At 37.5% G+C, this 15,589-nt stretch overlaps 1 protein-coding gene across 1 annotated transcript in view; it reads left to right on the top strand.

Moving 5' to 3' along the window:
* Nucleotides 1-15,589, top strand: part of LOC146005465 (uncharacterized) — a 191,331-nt gene that overhangs the window by 137,467 nt on the left and 38,275 nt on the right. Inside the window, exons 37-41 of the mRNA XM_083144708.1 lie at nucleotides 2,754-2,840; nucleotides 6,887-6,961; nucleotides 10,036-10,131; nucleotides 13,486-13,575; nucleotides 13,989-14,087. Of these exons, the coding sequence (XP_083000834.1) occupies nucleotides 2,754-2,840; nucleotides 6,887-6,961; nucleotides 10,036-10,131; nucleotides 13,486-13,575; nucleotides 13,989-14,087 (447 nt within the window). The remainder of the gene's footprint in view (nucleotides 1-2,753; nucleotides 2,841-6,886; nucleotides 6,962-10,035; nucleotides 10,132-13,485; nucleotides 13,576-13,988; nucleotides 14,088-15,589) is intronic.

Raw genomic sequence — 15,589 nt, forward strand, 5'->3', positions numbered from 1 at the left:
TTCCAGTGGGCTGTTTTTATTTATTTTTACTAAGAAAGAACATTCATTTCTAAAAGATGAAATTAGAGAAAATTATATCACTTATCACCAATTACATACAACAGGCACATGTGCAGCAAGATTGAATTGTGTCTTTGAAAGTCTAAACAAAATCACAGAAATACAGGGAATGGGGTATTTCACAAGCATTTCCAGTAAGAAGAAAGAGATGTGCAAAACATATTTCAATAAACTGGCCTCTGACAGTAGACTGTGTGTCGGTGAAGATATAACTCTCTTTTTAAATCAACATTGTATGCGTTCATGTACCACCACCATCATCATCATCATCATTTGTGCGACCTCTCAGATAAAAATCTGTCTCAGAACTTTGAAAACTTGCGGAATTTATTCCTTGGATTGCGTGGTGGAATATGAAACTTTAGACTTTTTACTGGTTCCTTCATTAACATTCAATTTTTTTAATCATTTTTTTTTAATTTTCTTACTTGGTTGAAATACAAATTTACTGAATATTAATATAGCTATCAACAATAAAAATGAGTAGGGGTTTTACTAATGTGAAATGAAAGAAACCAATTTCCAAGTGTGTCATGTCAGTAGTACTCATGACTGGAGTTCAATACTTTCTTTTCATGTAGCTCCCCAATTGTCCTCATGAGGCTGGGTCAAAATTGAATTTTTTGGAGCTCCCACTGTGAATCAAATCTTGCACTACTGCCACCAAAGGCAAGAGCACTATCGTTTGGTTGCAAGGGAGAAAAAAGTGGAAACTTTGCTAGATTTTAGAAATTTCCTGCCTTGTAATTGCTCAACCAACTGAGCTACCGAGCCAAGGTCCAGTTGATTTGATTTTTGTTATTTAGTGTAGCTTTTCTGCCACTTTTGATTAATCACGATGATATGATGCAATTAATGAAGGGAACATCACAAAGAACACCCATGTCCAAGCTGTGATTCAAGGCCGGAACCCCCGGCATCATACCGCATGGATGTGGGCACAAGATCCAACTGAATTAGCATTCTGGACAACTGTGTTGGCATCAGTGAGCATACGAGTATTGGAATGAGTTAAACATGAGTTATCAGATCACTGTAAGCAAAACATATGACAAGCTGTCCAAAATAGTAGAACTGTTCAGTCAAAAGTAATCAAATTACACATTCATTCACAATAAATAATAAAAGGTGTCTCGAAAAAGATGGGACATTTTGAAACACAGGTATAGAGAAGACAATCAAAATTTTCAAGAGATTTAATCATGGAAATGAATAGTGCATAGGATCCCATTACATACGCACATACCACTGAAGAGATGAGTAGGTTTATGACATGATGATGACGACCTTTTCCAAGCATCCATTCCTGTAGTCATCGAGGAACATTCTGCATAGCTCAGCATAACATGTCCACTGGAATCTGGGTGATTTCCTCACAGATCCTTTTGACTTGACCTGCCACAACCGAAGAATCACCCAGATTCCTGTGGACATGTTACGTCGAGCTATGGATCCCTCGATGACTGCAGGAATTATTGCTTAGAAAGGTCGTCACTTACAGGATGTCGTCATCAAGGCATAAACATACCCATCTCTTCAGCGGTATGTAATTATGGAATGGCATCCTCTGCACTATTCTTCTCCATGATTAAATCTCTTGGAACTATTAATTCTCTTCTCTAAACCTCCATTACAAAATGCCCCATCTTTTTGAAACACTCTTTATAGAAAATAATATATCATGTTAGGAAATGTTAATAAATAATGCTAAATTGACAAACTTTGGCACCAATACCACTGTTCATATTCTTATTGATTGAAAATTGTAACGATTGAAAGTAGTTCAGAATATTTACGAATTTTATTATTTTCTCCCTATAATATTGTTGAAAAATTAATATAATTTCTAGGATATTTAGACTCCACAAGGCACTCACGTTTGGCTGATTCCAATGCATTGGTATTGGCTCAGACCAAAATTTCGGTTAAAAAAAATATATTTTGTTTCAAATGAATGCTGGAGTATAACATTCCTGAACCTGTAATCAGTAACACTACTGTGTTTCAAGCATGCTTTTCTGTGGAGAAAAGTTACAGTTATAATCTCTGGAGTTGTACTCAACCAATAGAAAGTGTTTTACAGAATTTACTGGAAAATTATGGCCGAGTATCTGGTACACACACTATGTACTCTATTAAATCATATTAAAATAACATATTAGTTCAGGAGATAATTTTCTTATGAATTTTCCCTTTCTCTAACCCTTAACTATTATGGATCGTCTCTCAGAGCTCTCTGAATTTCTCTTTTACTTTATTTCTTGCACCCCCACAACTACAACTGAACCCTTATCCATACCTTTCCCCTCAATCTTCGTCTTGGCCTTCCTACACGTCTCTTACCATCAGGTTTTCCAACAAGAATCCTGTAAACTTTTCTAAAACAGCTAGCTCACAGTTCTAAATTAAATAGCAGTTTGACAGACCCCTTCCTATTAGTTGTGTGATTATCAATGTCCATGGTAGTTAAGGGTTAATAAGAAACATATTCTATGCAAAATTAGGTAATGCTCAAAATTATGACTATTTAATTTTTTACAAATTGTTCCCTGACCCCAGGTACAATGTAGGAAAAAATCAAAAAGAGGATATTTGGTAACCTTAAGTACTGATTGTGCTTCAATTATCTGATAGTTGTAATGTAATTGGTAAAAGCAGCTTTTCAGGAAGTGATGAAAAATTTCGCTTTTCAGATGGAAAGTGCAAAGAAGAAAGCAGCCCTTAAGAAAGACAACCCTTCTTTGTATGTTGAGGTTCCATACACTGCATGGCGGGAGCATGTGAGTATTTGGACAATGAATCAGTGGTTAAATGCTAGAATTCACCATGCTGTATTTTTATTATGTTAGGTTGCTTTTCTGTCTTTTTAGGATAATTGCGGCAATAAGGGTGAATAGCATATTACAAGGGTCGTTCAAGGTTGACCGGGACTTTTATTTCTGCAGAGGAAATAGGTAGCAGAAGAAACACCAAACTATGTCAGTTTTTCAAAGTATTCTCCGTACGCACCGAGGCACCGTTGCCATCGTTCTGGCAGCTCCCGAATTCCTTTGGCGTAGAAAGAACTTGGTTGTTGTCGTAACCACTGGAGGACATCACTCCGCAGTGCTTCGTCTGTCGTGAATTTCTTCCCTCCCAGATGGTCTTTAAGGGGTGCAAACAAATGATAATCACTGGGGGCTAAATCCGGACTGTACGAGGGATGGGGCAGAACTTCCCAGTGCATGTCGGCCAGAGTTGTTGTTGTCACATTGGCCGTGTGAGGGCAGGCATTGTCATGGAGAAGAATGACATTTCCAGACAACATCCCAGGTCTTTTCTTACGAATGGACTTTCGTACAGCACCACTCAACAATGTGGAGTAATACTGGGCATTAATCGTGCTCCCTTTGTCCAGAAAATCCACATGGATAACGCCCTTCATGTCCCAGAAGATACTTGCCATGATCTTTCCAGCGGACGGCAGCGTTTTGCTTTTCTTGGGGGGCGGGGAACCTTTATGCCGCCACTCCATGCTGCGTCTTTTGGTCTCTGGGGTTGAATTGTGCAACCATGTTTCATCACACGTGATGATGGATTGCAACAATTCATCACCTTCTGCTCGAAACCGATTCAGAAGCTGTTCACAGACCGTCCTGCGTGTCCACTTCTGATCGAATGTCAGCTGGAGGGGAACCCACCTTGCACAGATTTTGCGGAAGCGTAAGTGGTCGTGAATGATTGTCTCAACACTCCCGACACTGATATTCACCTCGGCAGCAATATCCCGCACTGTTACTCGCCGGTTCTCAAGAATCATTTGCTCAACACGTGCGATATTCACTGGTGTGACTGCAGTCGGGCGAATGTGTCCATGTGCTTCATTTGTCACCAGCTCCCGTCCTTCGCGAAACTGCTCACACCATTCGTACACTCTTGTCCGCGACATCGTTTGTTCACCATACTGTGCTTGCAATCGTCTGAAAATCTCAGCTGGTTTCAGTTTCTCCTTCACGAGAAATTTGATTACACACCGCTGCTCCACGGCCACAGACACACTGCTTCCCGCCATGTTCGCTGCAACTGCTGTGCATGCGCGAAATACGTCATGCCGGGCGCTAGTTACTCGCGAAGGAATACATTACGTCACCCGAACGTTTCATCATGATCCGGCTATTCATCGATTTTTTACGTACGAAAATCCCGGTCAACCTTGAACGACCCTTGTACATAAAATTACCGAAGGAACATTCAGGCCCTGGCTGGGATTAGAACCCAGAAGACTCAATAAAAAAAATTGCCTAAATGAAGATTGTTTTGAGACCACTTTATGCTCAGAGAGGCCAATAGGCATACAGTTGTGTGTCATGCGGATGGATGTTTTCAAATGACCTTCAATGTGTGCATCCACATCTAGGAAAGATTTATGTGTTCAAAAATTTCGGGGGAAAAGTAGTACCAAAATAAAGAACCTCCAATGCACCTGTCACTATGCATATCATATTACTATATTCTAGGGATGTGCCGAAGCCGATTACAGATGTATGAAAATCGGCAGAAATTGACATATCGGCATCGGCAAAAATCCGATATTTAAACCAGTACAGATTATACTAGAGTTTTACCTTCAAATAAGTTTTATATTTTAGTTTTGTAAGATTTATTGAAAATTAGGTTATGATCCATCATTATTGTAGAGTTTTTGTAATAAAATTATTGCAAACTCTCATTCAGAGGATCAACCTAACTCAAAATCGGAAATAAAACAGTACATTGCTGAACCAGGATCTGTTGTTGTATTGGAAATTCAAAAATGAATATTCAAACCTGAAGCAAGTGCTGAGAAAATACTTGGGCATACCTGCTGCATCAGTATTCAGTGATTGAGTGTTCAGTGTTGCTGAACAGATTTGCGATAAGAGAAGAAGTAGGTTACTTCCTGAACTGCTTCCAAAACTCGTGTTTCTGAAGTTGAATCTGGCAGCAGTAAATTTCCAACATTAAGAACAGGAATTAATTTTGCATTTCAAAGAACTGCTTGTGTACTAACGTAAAATCTCTTGAGAATCCATGTTCTTCTTAAAGGTTCACATAACCACCTTTTGTAGATGCAAATGTACATTCGCATCTCTTGAGAATATATATGTATATACATAAGATGCAATACAAATGTACATAGCAAATTTATTTTTGTCATGCTGAAAATAACATCCCATTTCTGTTTAATAATCTTATGTATCGGAATCAGTTAAATATCCTCATCGGCATCGGTTCCAAAAATTATCGGTGAGTACATCGGCATTGGTAAATTTTCAGCTTCGTCACATCCCTACTATATTCATAATATACCACTATTACCAGAATGTTACTGAATGTTACGAATCATTTTCGTGGTGGTTTTCACAGGTTATATGCGAGGCATTTCGCAAGAAACAAAAAAAAATAATCATGTAAAACAATAAATATACAATATTTCACAACCTAGAATGCTATGCATGGCAAATATGTTTATAATGCCACTGTATCCACTTATAAGCCACTTATAAGAAATACTGAACATTTAATACTTTTTATGTTATTTGATTTGTTTCTTTTTTGATTCTTGGCAAATTGTGACAATGAGAATGAGTGGTGATATGATGAAATTGGAGGGACACTCACAAAGCGCACCCATGCCCAGACCAGGATTCGAACCTGGAACCCTTGGCATCGTAGCTCACTGTGCTAACAACTCCACCATTGATCAGCTATGGTGATGATGCAAAATGTCTCTGCTTACAGGACAGAGTAGAGTACTATATCGAACCACTTTCGCTTGCTCAAACTCGTTTGAATCTCGTAGTGGAATGATTGGCAACGTCTCGTATTTCAGAACCTAATAAGCAGAACCATCAACCTAAAACCCATACATGGAAGAAAACGACTCTATGCAATTACAATTCTAAATAATAATTATGTATATTATTATGTAAGACTCAATACAACACACATGAAAGTATGCAATATCTACAGACCGAAACGTAAAATGGATACACATGCTGACAGGCCTGCCTAAGCAATTACAACTTTCATATGACAGTGAAAGATGTACAGTGTAGATCATTGTTCACTTTCCGAAAAGGATAACAATATTCTGCAAAATAATAAAATGCAGTTATAACATTCAATCGAACATCATTTCAATGTGACAATAATTGTAGAAACATAAAATGTCAGCCTTGGTAGTTTCAGTCCATAATCATCTATTTCATTTTCATGTATCTCGGCAAGATACACAAAACTGCATTCTAACATGGAGATGATGATTATGTTCACTTATTTTTCAATTTCACTTCATCTTTTACTTCACGATCCATATTTGAGGACCCACGACCATAGACAAATGACGGAAACACGTGTACTAATAGGGTTCGAGAGTTCAAGTATATATCGCTCATTCGGTCGTTTTTCACTCAAGCAGAAGAACTATCAATTCTGTATGCCATCTAGCATTGCCCATGTGAACTATTTGCCACTCGAACGAAAAATGCTCATTGTAGCACTCTAGGACAGAGTATACAAAATTGGAATGTTGTTTCGATCACATAACAAAGAGTCAATGTACAAAGAGTAGCAGCATATTTTTTTAATCAGCAGTTCAAAATATTTTTTTAAAAAAGGGTTCCTTTGTTTCTGTAAAAATTGCATTGCAATATGCAACAATTTTGGGAGAAGCTCAGGCCTTGTAAATCCATGCCTGGGTATGCCAGTGGTAGTTGCTTTCATGATGTGGTACAGAGCCTAGATCTGACTCCCCCTAGTGTATTATTGCAAGACCTAATCTCCTTTCTGCTTAATTTGTTTACAGTACACTGCTGCAACAAGGGAAAAGAACGAAGAGTCACTTTCTCTAGACAGCTTGGTGAGAAGTTTCACCGAACTGGTAAGTTAGATGGATTTATTTGAATAGTTATCTTGTCAGAGTTAAAAAAAATACATTGTGATTTGTTTTCTTTCTAGTTTATTTTATTATTTATTTGTTGTGTGTTATTTATATATTTTATTATTTTTTGTTGCGAAATCAGTTGTTATTTAATTATTTCCCATTTATTGTCGCCAGTGGTACATGATGTGCATAGTTCCATTACCATTTCAATTATAATTACTAGAGAAAGTAAAAAAATATCCGCACTTTTCACCATAACTTTCTTTAGGTTGGCAACACTGCCTTCAGTGTTCGCTTGCTGAAAGGTGGTACTCTTGTATTTACGTGGCCGAGGTTTCATATTAATCGCTCCATTTTTCTTTCTTTTGTAACACGACTAAACATGGCCACGCTGCTGGCAGTGTGCACCAAGGGAAAACAGAGACCAGTGATCCGAAGCTTGTCGTGGATAATTTTGCACACAGAATCATGACTAACAATGGCATGCTCATAATTTTCGAAAGGGCAGGGGGTTATTTACATTTTTTTAGTACTCAATCCTAATTTTTCTATCTTATTCTGCCTTAGATGTTCTTTTTGTTTTGAAACACCGGGCCAAAGGATGAAGGATTATACCCTTTGGGTATGCCACTGATGGCTAATTTACAACGAGCATGCCACCTCATTGACTGCCACCCTGTGACCCATCTGTTCGTCAGAATCATCTCTTGAGCTTGTTGAATCTTCCCGTCAGTGGTGGAGGTTGATGGGCGTCCTGCTCCTGCTTTGTGCTTCCGGCTTGTCCGGTCATTTTTAAACCTCTCGGTCCACTCATACACACGTCTATAGTGGAACCACAAGGAAAGAAACCTGCGCAGACCCCATCGCGCTGGCGGGTGGGGGAAAAAGACAGGAGGAAGGAGCCTTTAGAGCAGCCAACGTCAGTGTTACCAGACCTATTGATTTCTCGGTAGGATTCCATAATAAACTATTGCTATGGCACCTCCGACGGCCTGGTCAAGAACAAGTTTCCTGGTCACCTTACTTGAACATGGAGGGGAGAGTGGAACTCCACTCAGCCATGAAAAGTGCTGTTTGAACTGTGAAATTATGCCAAACGATTTGCTAGGACATTATTATTATTTTATTACTATTACTACATTACCATGGGCGTCCGGAAGGGGGGGCGTGGCCCCCCTGGAAAATGAAAGTCAACCAAAAATTATATATTTTTCACATATAATTTCATTTCAGCTGCAATAATGTGTGTTAATTATTGCATGAATATGATACATTGAAATTTAAGCAATGTTTTTTGAGGGAACAACACTATTATTGGAGACAATGTGCCTTGTTTGCTCCTCTGGAAAAAAATACCTTCCTTGCCCCTGCCTGGAAAAATCCTGCGGACGTCCATGTACATTACTATTTTTAGATGGTTGTATTTTATCCCACCCGAAAATCTATTTCTATTTTAGTTATTTTACGTCGCTTTTGTGCCTCTACGGGTAAGTACGACAACAAGGATGAATGAAAAACTGATGAAATGAATGAAGTGACACAAACACAGTGAAACGTCCTTGCCTTACTAAGTAGAAATACTGACTTTGTAGTGTGGGCAAATTATTTTATATATATATGTGAGTGTGTGTGTCTATTATATATTAAATGCAGCAACATAGAGGCAGCATAACTGACGAATAAAGCATGTGAGTGTTAATAACAAGAAATTTGCTAGAGAACGAAGCGGCATAGTTCAATTACAAAGGAAATAATGCACCCCCTCCCCCATAGTTGCTTCCAACTTTCATCGGCTTGAAAATACTTAATTTCTATCCTTAATATACTATTCTATACTTAAATACTTAATTTTCTACAAAATTATAAAGCGACATGGACGTCCAGAAGGAAGTGCAAGGATGGTCGCCACCCCCTCCCCTTCTGGAAAATGAATGTTGACATAAAAGTACTTATTATTTCAGACGTATGAGTTGATTTCAGTTACAGTAATTTACATCCATTATTATAATAGGGATGTAGGAACGTGATAATTTCAAACTCAAGTGGTGTTTTCTGAGAGGGCAACATTATACGGGGTAATATGCCTCGTTTACCCGCCTGATAAAAATACATTGTTTTTCCCTCGCTGGAAAAAATCTGCAGACATCCTCTTGCCCCCCAGTGCGCACGCCTATGCCGCCCCCAAGAAGGTCGTTCATCCGCTACTATTAGATCATCGGATTTTGTAGCAGATCTTCTGGTTTCCCGAGGAACAATCTCCCGATTTTTTCAAGTCTGACCTGGCAACACTGCCCCGAGCACCGAGAACGGCAGGGAAGATGCGCAAACGCTTTTGAGGGAAGGTTTTTTTCCTTGTGGTCGAGCTATACACAGTAGAGCACTGTCCCCGTATTGTATGAAAAGCCTGCGATGAAATTCAGCCCCTGACACACCTTCAGGACAGACAAACGGATCACTGATCTCTGTTCTACCTTGGTGCACACTGCCAGCAGCACAGCCATGTTTACTCTGTTGAAAAAGAAAGAAAAATGGAGCGATTAATATGAAACCTCAGTCATGTAACCACAAGAGTACCACCTTTCAGCAAGCCAGCGCTGGAGGCAGTGTGGCCAACCGAAAGAAAGTTTTGGTGAAAGTGCGGATAATTTTTTACTTCTCCTCATATGTTGCAATCACGAGAGATAGAGCAGTGCTTTGTTGTAAAGTGTTCTGCCACTAAAGAAGTCTCCCCCTTTCCTTCCAATGCATCTCAACATGTAGTCCTTTGAAGGTCAACATTGACAGTGAAAATGTGTTTGAATAATTTCAGTGAAATTAGTGAAATCACTTTAATGCTGAAATGCCATTTTATATGACACCTTAAATCCTGAAATGTGCACAGCTTATGTGCTGAAATCTTGATTTTGTATTCACTATAAATACGTATGTGGCCCCATTTAAGCATATATATTGTAGCCACTCCAAAACAAGCTTATAGTCTATTTTTTGAAAAATTGAAACCAAAGAGGCTTGTTGCAGAATTGCTCAAATATAATTATAAGACTGATTGCACATATCTCTTTATTCTTCAGCAAGACAGTGAGAGGAGAAAAAAGAATGGTGGAAAAATTGCTTCAAAGAAGAGGGACACTGTTCTAGAAGACGCTGTTGCATTTCCAAAACCTCAGGTACTCTCAAAACCCTCAAAATAAGTTGCAAACAAAATACAGGGTGATTCAAAATTCTTGTAAGGTTTCCATGACCTATAATTTTTCAAACCAGAGACAAAGAAATAAAAGTGGCCACAGATTGTCAAAAGGTACCTCAAAAGTTTTATTTGGCAAAAAAAAAAAAAAAGGTAAAGTGTTCCCCTGTGCATAGCACCACGCCATGAAGGCGTATAGGGGATGTGGGGGTAACGCCCCACACTTTCTTGATCCGGTCATGAGTGGGGGTGATGTGATCAGCATCACGCCCCTGACCGCCTTTACCCCCCAGGGTTTCCCCCAGGTACCCATGTTATTCGACGCTGGGTGGGCGCCGGGGCCGCTTCCATCGTTAGAAAAGTTCCCGGATTTGAACCGGCCGGGGATCGAACCCGGGACCTTGAGCATGGTAGTCAGACGCGTTACCGACTGAGCCACCGCGGCCACTATTTTATTTGGCAATGATGAATTTTCTGTATTGAAGCCTGGAAGATTATGACAACATACTTCACAATAGTGACTGTTCAAGAGAACAGTGTGTGGATTTTGGTGCTTCAAAGTAATAAAGCCTGCTATCACAATGCAATGACGTACACAACTCAGTACGTAAAACTTCCATCTTCAGATAATGCTATCCGATATTGGTGAAACCAATTTCAAGGAATGGCCATCACCAGGAAATGTTGTAGGATATGTCAGGTTGTTAAACAAATTATAATTACACTATAATACTACTACTAATAATATCAATAAGAATTACTATTATGAAATTATTATTATATCCTTTCAATAAATACTTTTACTCAAAATAAAATGAGCAAATTTCCAGCACAACACTTTATTTTTTCAAATTTAAAAATAGCTATTCTATTTTACCCACTTCAATCATGGAATGTCTTTGAAATTTAGGGGGAAATTTAAGTCAGACTGTTTATGGCCCTTCAAAAGAAAATAAGTTCTGGCCATTTTTTACAATATATTTATTTTACACCCTTACTTTTGAGGATACTGCATTTTTCACTTCAGTTATTCTTCTGGAATACTGTACTAAACTCCAGGGCCTGCCAAGTGGTTTATCATTGGGCAAACGCATTGAGTCCCATCACCACTGTTCTCTGCTTTCATGGCTGAATCCTCTATTTCTTTCCACGTAGCTCCCCAGTTGTCCTCATGATCCCGGGTCAACATTGAAATCTTGAGGGGCTCCACTGGAAATCAAACCCAGGACTGCTCACATGAAAGTCAAGAGTGCTAATCATACACAGGATCTCGATTTTCAGTGGAGGGTTGCTTTAATCACTCCCTCTCCTCATAAATGCTCAAGGAGACTTGTAGTGTTAAGCACTGCAAATTTTGGGGTGCACTTAGGGGGGGGGGGGGGGGGTTAGTTTCACTTTGAGGTCTTAGGTACCATGAAAGATGCTGATGCTGTTTTTCTGTCTGCAGCATTGTTTCTAGACATGATGGAACTTTTTGATCCACCTTGGCAAATTCTGCAAGTAGTTTTTTTTTGTTGATGTCTCTGGTCTGAGATTATAGGTACAATTAATTACATTGAATCACGTTGTAAATTTATGCAATACTAAAATACCAGGTGTTTACAAAAGAACTCCCGGGTTCCACATGAAAATTTGGCACATGAGAAACAACAAACTCAACTTATATTTATAGATAACATGAAAATGTATATAAAGGTTTTCTTTGTTCATTTAGTAAATTGCAGTGTGTGCTCTATTCGTAGCTATACATGCATTCAAATGATACTCTATCTCCTATCACGTGCAGTCAGCATGTCTGGAGGTACGGTTGATATTGCTGCAATTATCCTTTCTTGCATATAAAAAAAAAAAGGTCATGATTGTTCTCAGTGTACACCAAGTTCTTAACGTTTCCACACACAGGAAAAACACATGTCATCACTTTGTGGTTGCCATGGGATTGACTCTCCTCTTCCAATCTGTCCCCGTGGCAGGTACATCGCGCTACAACACCAGGGGTCCTGGGTTCGAATCCCAGTCTGGGAATGAATGTTTGCGAGTGTCCATTCATCAATTTCATCATATCATCACTCATCCCTTCGCAAATTAGCCAAAGGTTGCACAAAAAGCAAAGTAAAATAAAGCAACTTATTCAATCAATCTTCCAATCTGCATGATGGAAAATCACAAGACTAATATTGAATGAGAAAGAAGATGTAATGATTTAAATTCTGCTCCAGGAGTGCCAACTAATGACACATTCATACATATATCCTTTTCTTATCCACAATGAAATAAAAACATCCACAATCATGTGAACCAAGTAGAACTGATATCCAAGACATTAAAAAATGATTCACAGAATCTCCATGAAACATTCCTCTTGGATATCCCATGGATATCTTCTGGATTTCCAGAAATTCAGCATGAATATTCAAAAGACATTCATTAGATTTGTGATGTATGGGTTAGTGCCCTTGTTAGGAAGGGAGAATATGTTTTCATTCATGGCTTATCTGTACATATTATTTTAAAAATTGAAGAAAGACACTAGAATGCTTGTACATAAAAATATGTGGCAACTGCGCTTCAATGCATGTACATGCCATCATGGAAAATGGCATAACGGAATGTTGTAATTCGAGCAGAGTTATCCAACATTAAGATTCTGGTGTGGAAAAACATTTCACTCATGCTGCAGCCACCTTACTTGCTTGAGCTGGCACTTTTCAAGATGGAGCTCTGTTTTGATTGATTGATTTTAGTTTATTTTACTTCGCGTTTTGTGCCTCTTGGATAATTTGTGAAGATGGGGATGAGTGATGAAATTGTTGAATGAACGTTCACAAACAACAAGCCCGAGCGGGATTCTAACCTAGGACCCTTGGCGTCGCAGCGCGATATGCATGGAGCTCTGTGATGAATGAATGTTTCCGAACAAATTACAGCAAAGACATAAAAGCAAAATGACAGCTGGTTTGCAGTCCATATGAATGGGATTTCAAGAATACTCCCAGCAATGGAAGAAAGTATGCCCGTGCAGAGGATAGTACATAGGGTAATAGACCTCCACTGGCAACATTTCATTAGACTCCATCATGCAAGTAAATTCTTGATAATACTTCATAGTAGTGGTTAAGCTGCAAAATATTAAATACTTCATATTGTCTGTTGAGTGTAATTTTTACACTAGAACTTGATTTCCTTAAGCAATATCTTTGCAATCAAATGGAAAATTGCAGTGGTATTTCTATTTTACTAGTGCGATTGTAAAACTAAAATATGTTCACATCAGTATGGTTATAAAAATAAAATAATAGAAGAATAAGCACTCAAATACATTTCTCTTTATTTCCAGCTTAAACAAGGAGATCATATTGAAGAAAATAAGGCAGTGAGTCGGGAGGATTTACGTGAACTTCAAAGACTTATGCAAGAAATTGAAGAGGTGAGTTCATTCGCATAAGATGAGAAAAACAATCATGACAGACCATTGCAAATGAAATAAAATATTAACATAGTTTGCTTTGCTATTACCGTATCACAATCTTTCATTCATATTCTGCAATAAGTGGCAATGAAAGTATAGTAAATTTTCTGTGCCAAACAAGGTACACATATGAAATGTATTCATTCCATTTCCAACAAAATGATAAGTTGTTCTTACTTGCAGAACATGGTTTTGACTCTAGGCACAATAGATTCCAGCAGCAAGAAGTTTTCAGTGGAACACTGTGTGCTTAGATGATTAGTGATGTGTGTTCAGTTTGTTAGAAAAAGACATGCTTAATGTATATATATATATATATATATATATATATATATATATATATATATATATATATATATATCTTTTTACAGGAAGAAACCAAGCGTAAAGCAAAAATAGGTACCCAACAACCTATTACACGAAAAGCCAAGCCAACTGCTAAGATTTCACAAGAACAAAAATCTCCACTGGTAAGTTTACAGTGCCTATTACACAGAACAAACGATTGAAACCATTTAAAGTAAATTCTAAGATTCTAGTTATGAAAAGATTCACTCGAAAGTTAACTTCTGCATGCACTTTCTTGTTTTTTTTTAAATAATTATGCTCTGTATAAGTTCATTTTCCTCCTACAGCTTTATAAAAGTTCATTGACACAAGTCTGGTGTGATCAAATGCTTTTAGAAATCCACATTCTATAAACCTCACATATTAAATGTCAATATTTTGAGAGCAGTAAATATTACACACATATGATTACATGAGCATTTATTTAAAAAAATACATGCATGTATTTGATTGATTGATTGTTTGATTTAGTTTATTTTACTTAGCTTTTCTGCCACTTTTGGCTAATTGCAAAGATGGGGATGAGTGATGATATGATGAAGGGACTGTCACGGAATATGAACCCGGAAGCCCTGACATTGTAGCATGCTGTAATACATGCATGTTAATATAAACACTTTAAACCAATACTGATACTCTTAACTATTTCCATTGTAAATTTGATATTGTTCAGAATATTTATAAACTTTAACATGTAAGTATTCCATTGGAACATTATGGTTGGGATCCTACTTTGAACTGTAGTTCCAGTCTCTATTAGCCTATCAGTGAATAAAGTAGACTTAAAAAAAAGTTGTAAAAAAAAAATGTTCTAACAGCACCCAAGCAAAATACAAGGAAGTGAGACCCCAACATTCTCAGTCTTCATAACGTTTGACTGCAAATACTGTATGAAGAACATTTATATTTAAAATCAACATATTTGGGATTTTTGTTGCACAATTTAATTTAAGCTAATTACTTATATATATTAGCTTGATTTTTATATCTTTAAGATTTTTTATATTTTTTAAGTTCACTTTATGCACAGACATGCTACTCAGGAGTGGACCTACAGTTTAAAGTGGGATCCGAACCACTATGTGCCTCCACATGGTATTGAATCCACTACCCCTTCATAACAAGGCTATAATGTTACCACTATACCATATGAGCTTATATATACTAGAATACATGTTACTTATTGGTATACAATACATTTAAATTCATTTGTGTAGTTATAGGAGTATTATTAGCGCTGGGACTCAAAATTGGGGGGGGGGGTACTATTTCTTCCTAGCTGACATTGACACTTACTTTGAGGTAAAATTTATACATGTTCTTAACAATGTGCTCCATTTTCAAGAAGAAAATTTCCAAAAAGGTAAAATAAGTTTGAAGAAATCATGTTTTTCTTTAACACATTCGGGTCTGGCCTCATAATACAGCATTTTTACCTCTGGTCTGCAATTTTTGGTTGTTTTTCAAAAAATCATAGAAAAAATATTTTTAATTTGTTTTAATTTGCCACATATTTCTTAAATCTACAAAACTTCCTCTTTTCAATTAACAAAAATTTGTTAAATTTTCTTTTCATTTTCAGACATTTTTTAATATTTTTTTCAGCAATGTTTTGTGAAGAAAA

Source organism: Lepisma saccharinum, chromosome 23, assembly GCF_977018435.1.
Source record: "Lepisma saccharinum chromosome 23, izLepSacc3.1, whole genome shotgun sequence".
Taxonomy (NCBI): Eukaryota; Metazoa; Arthropoda; class Insecta; order Zygentoma; family Lepismatidae; genus Lepisma; species Lepisma saccharinum.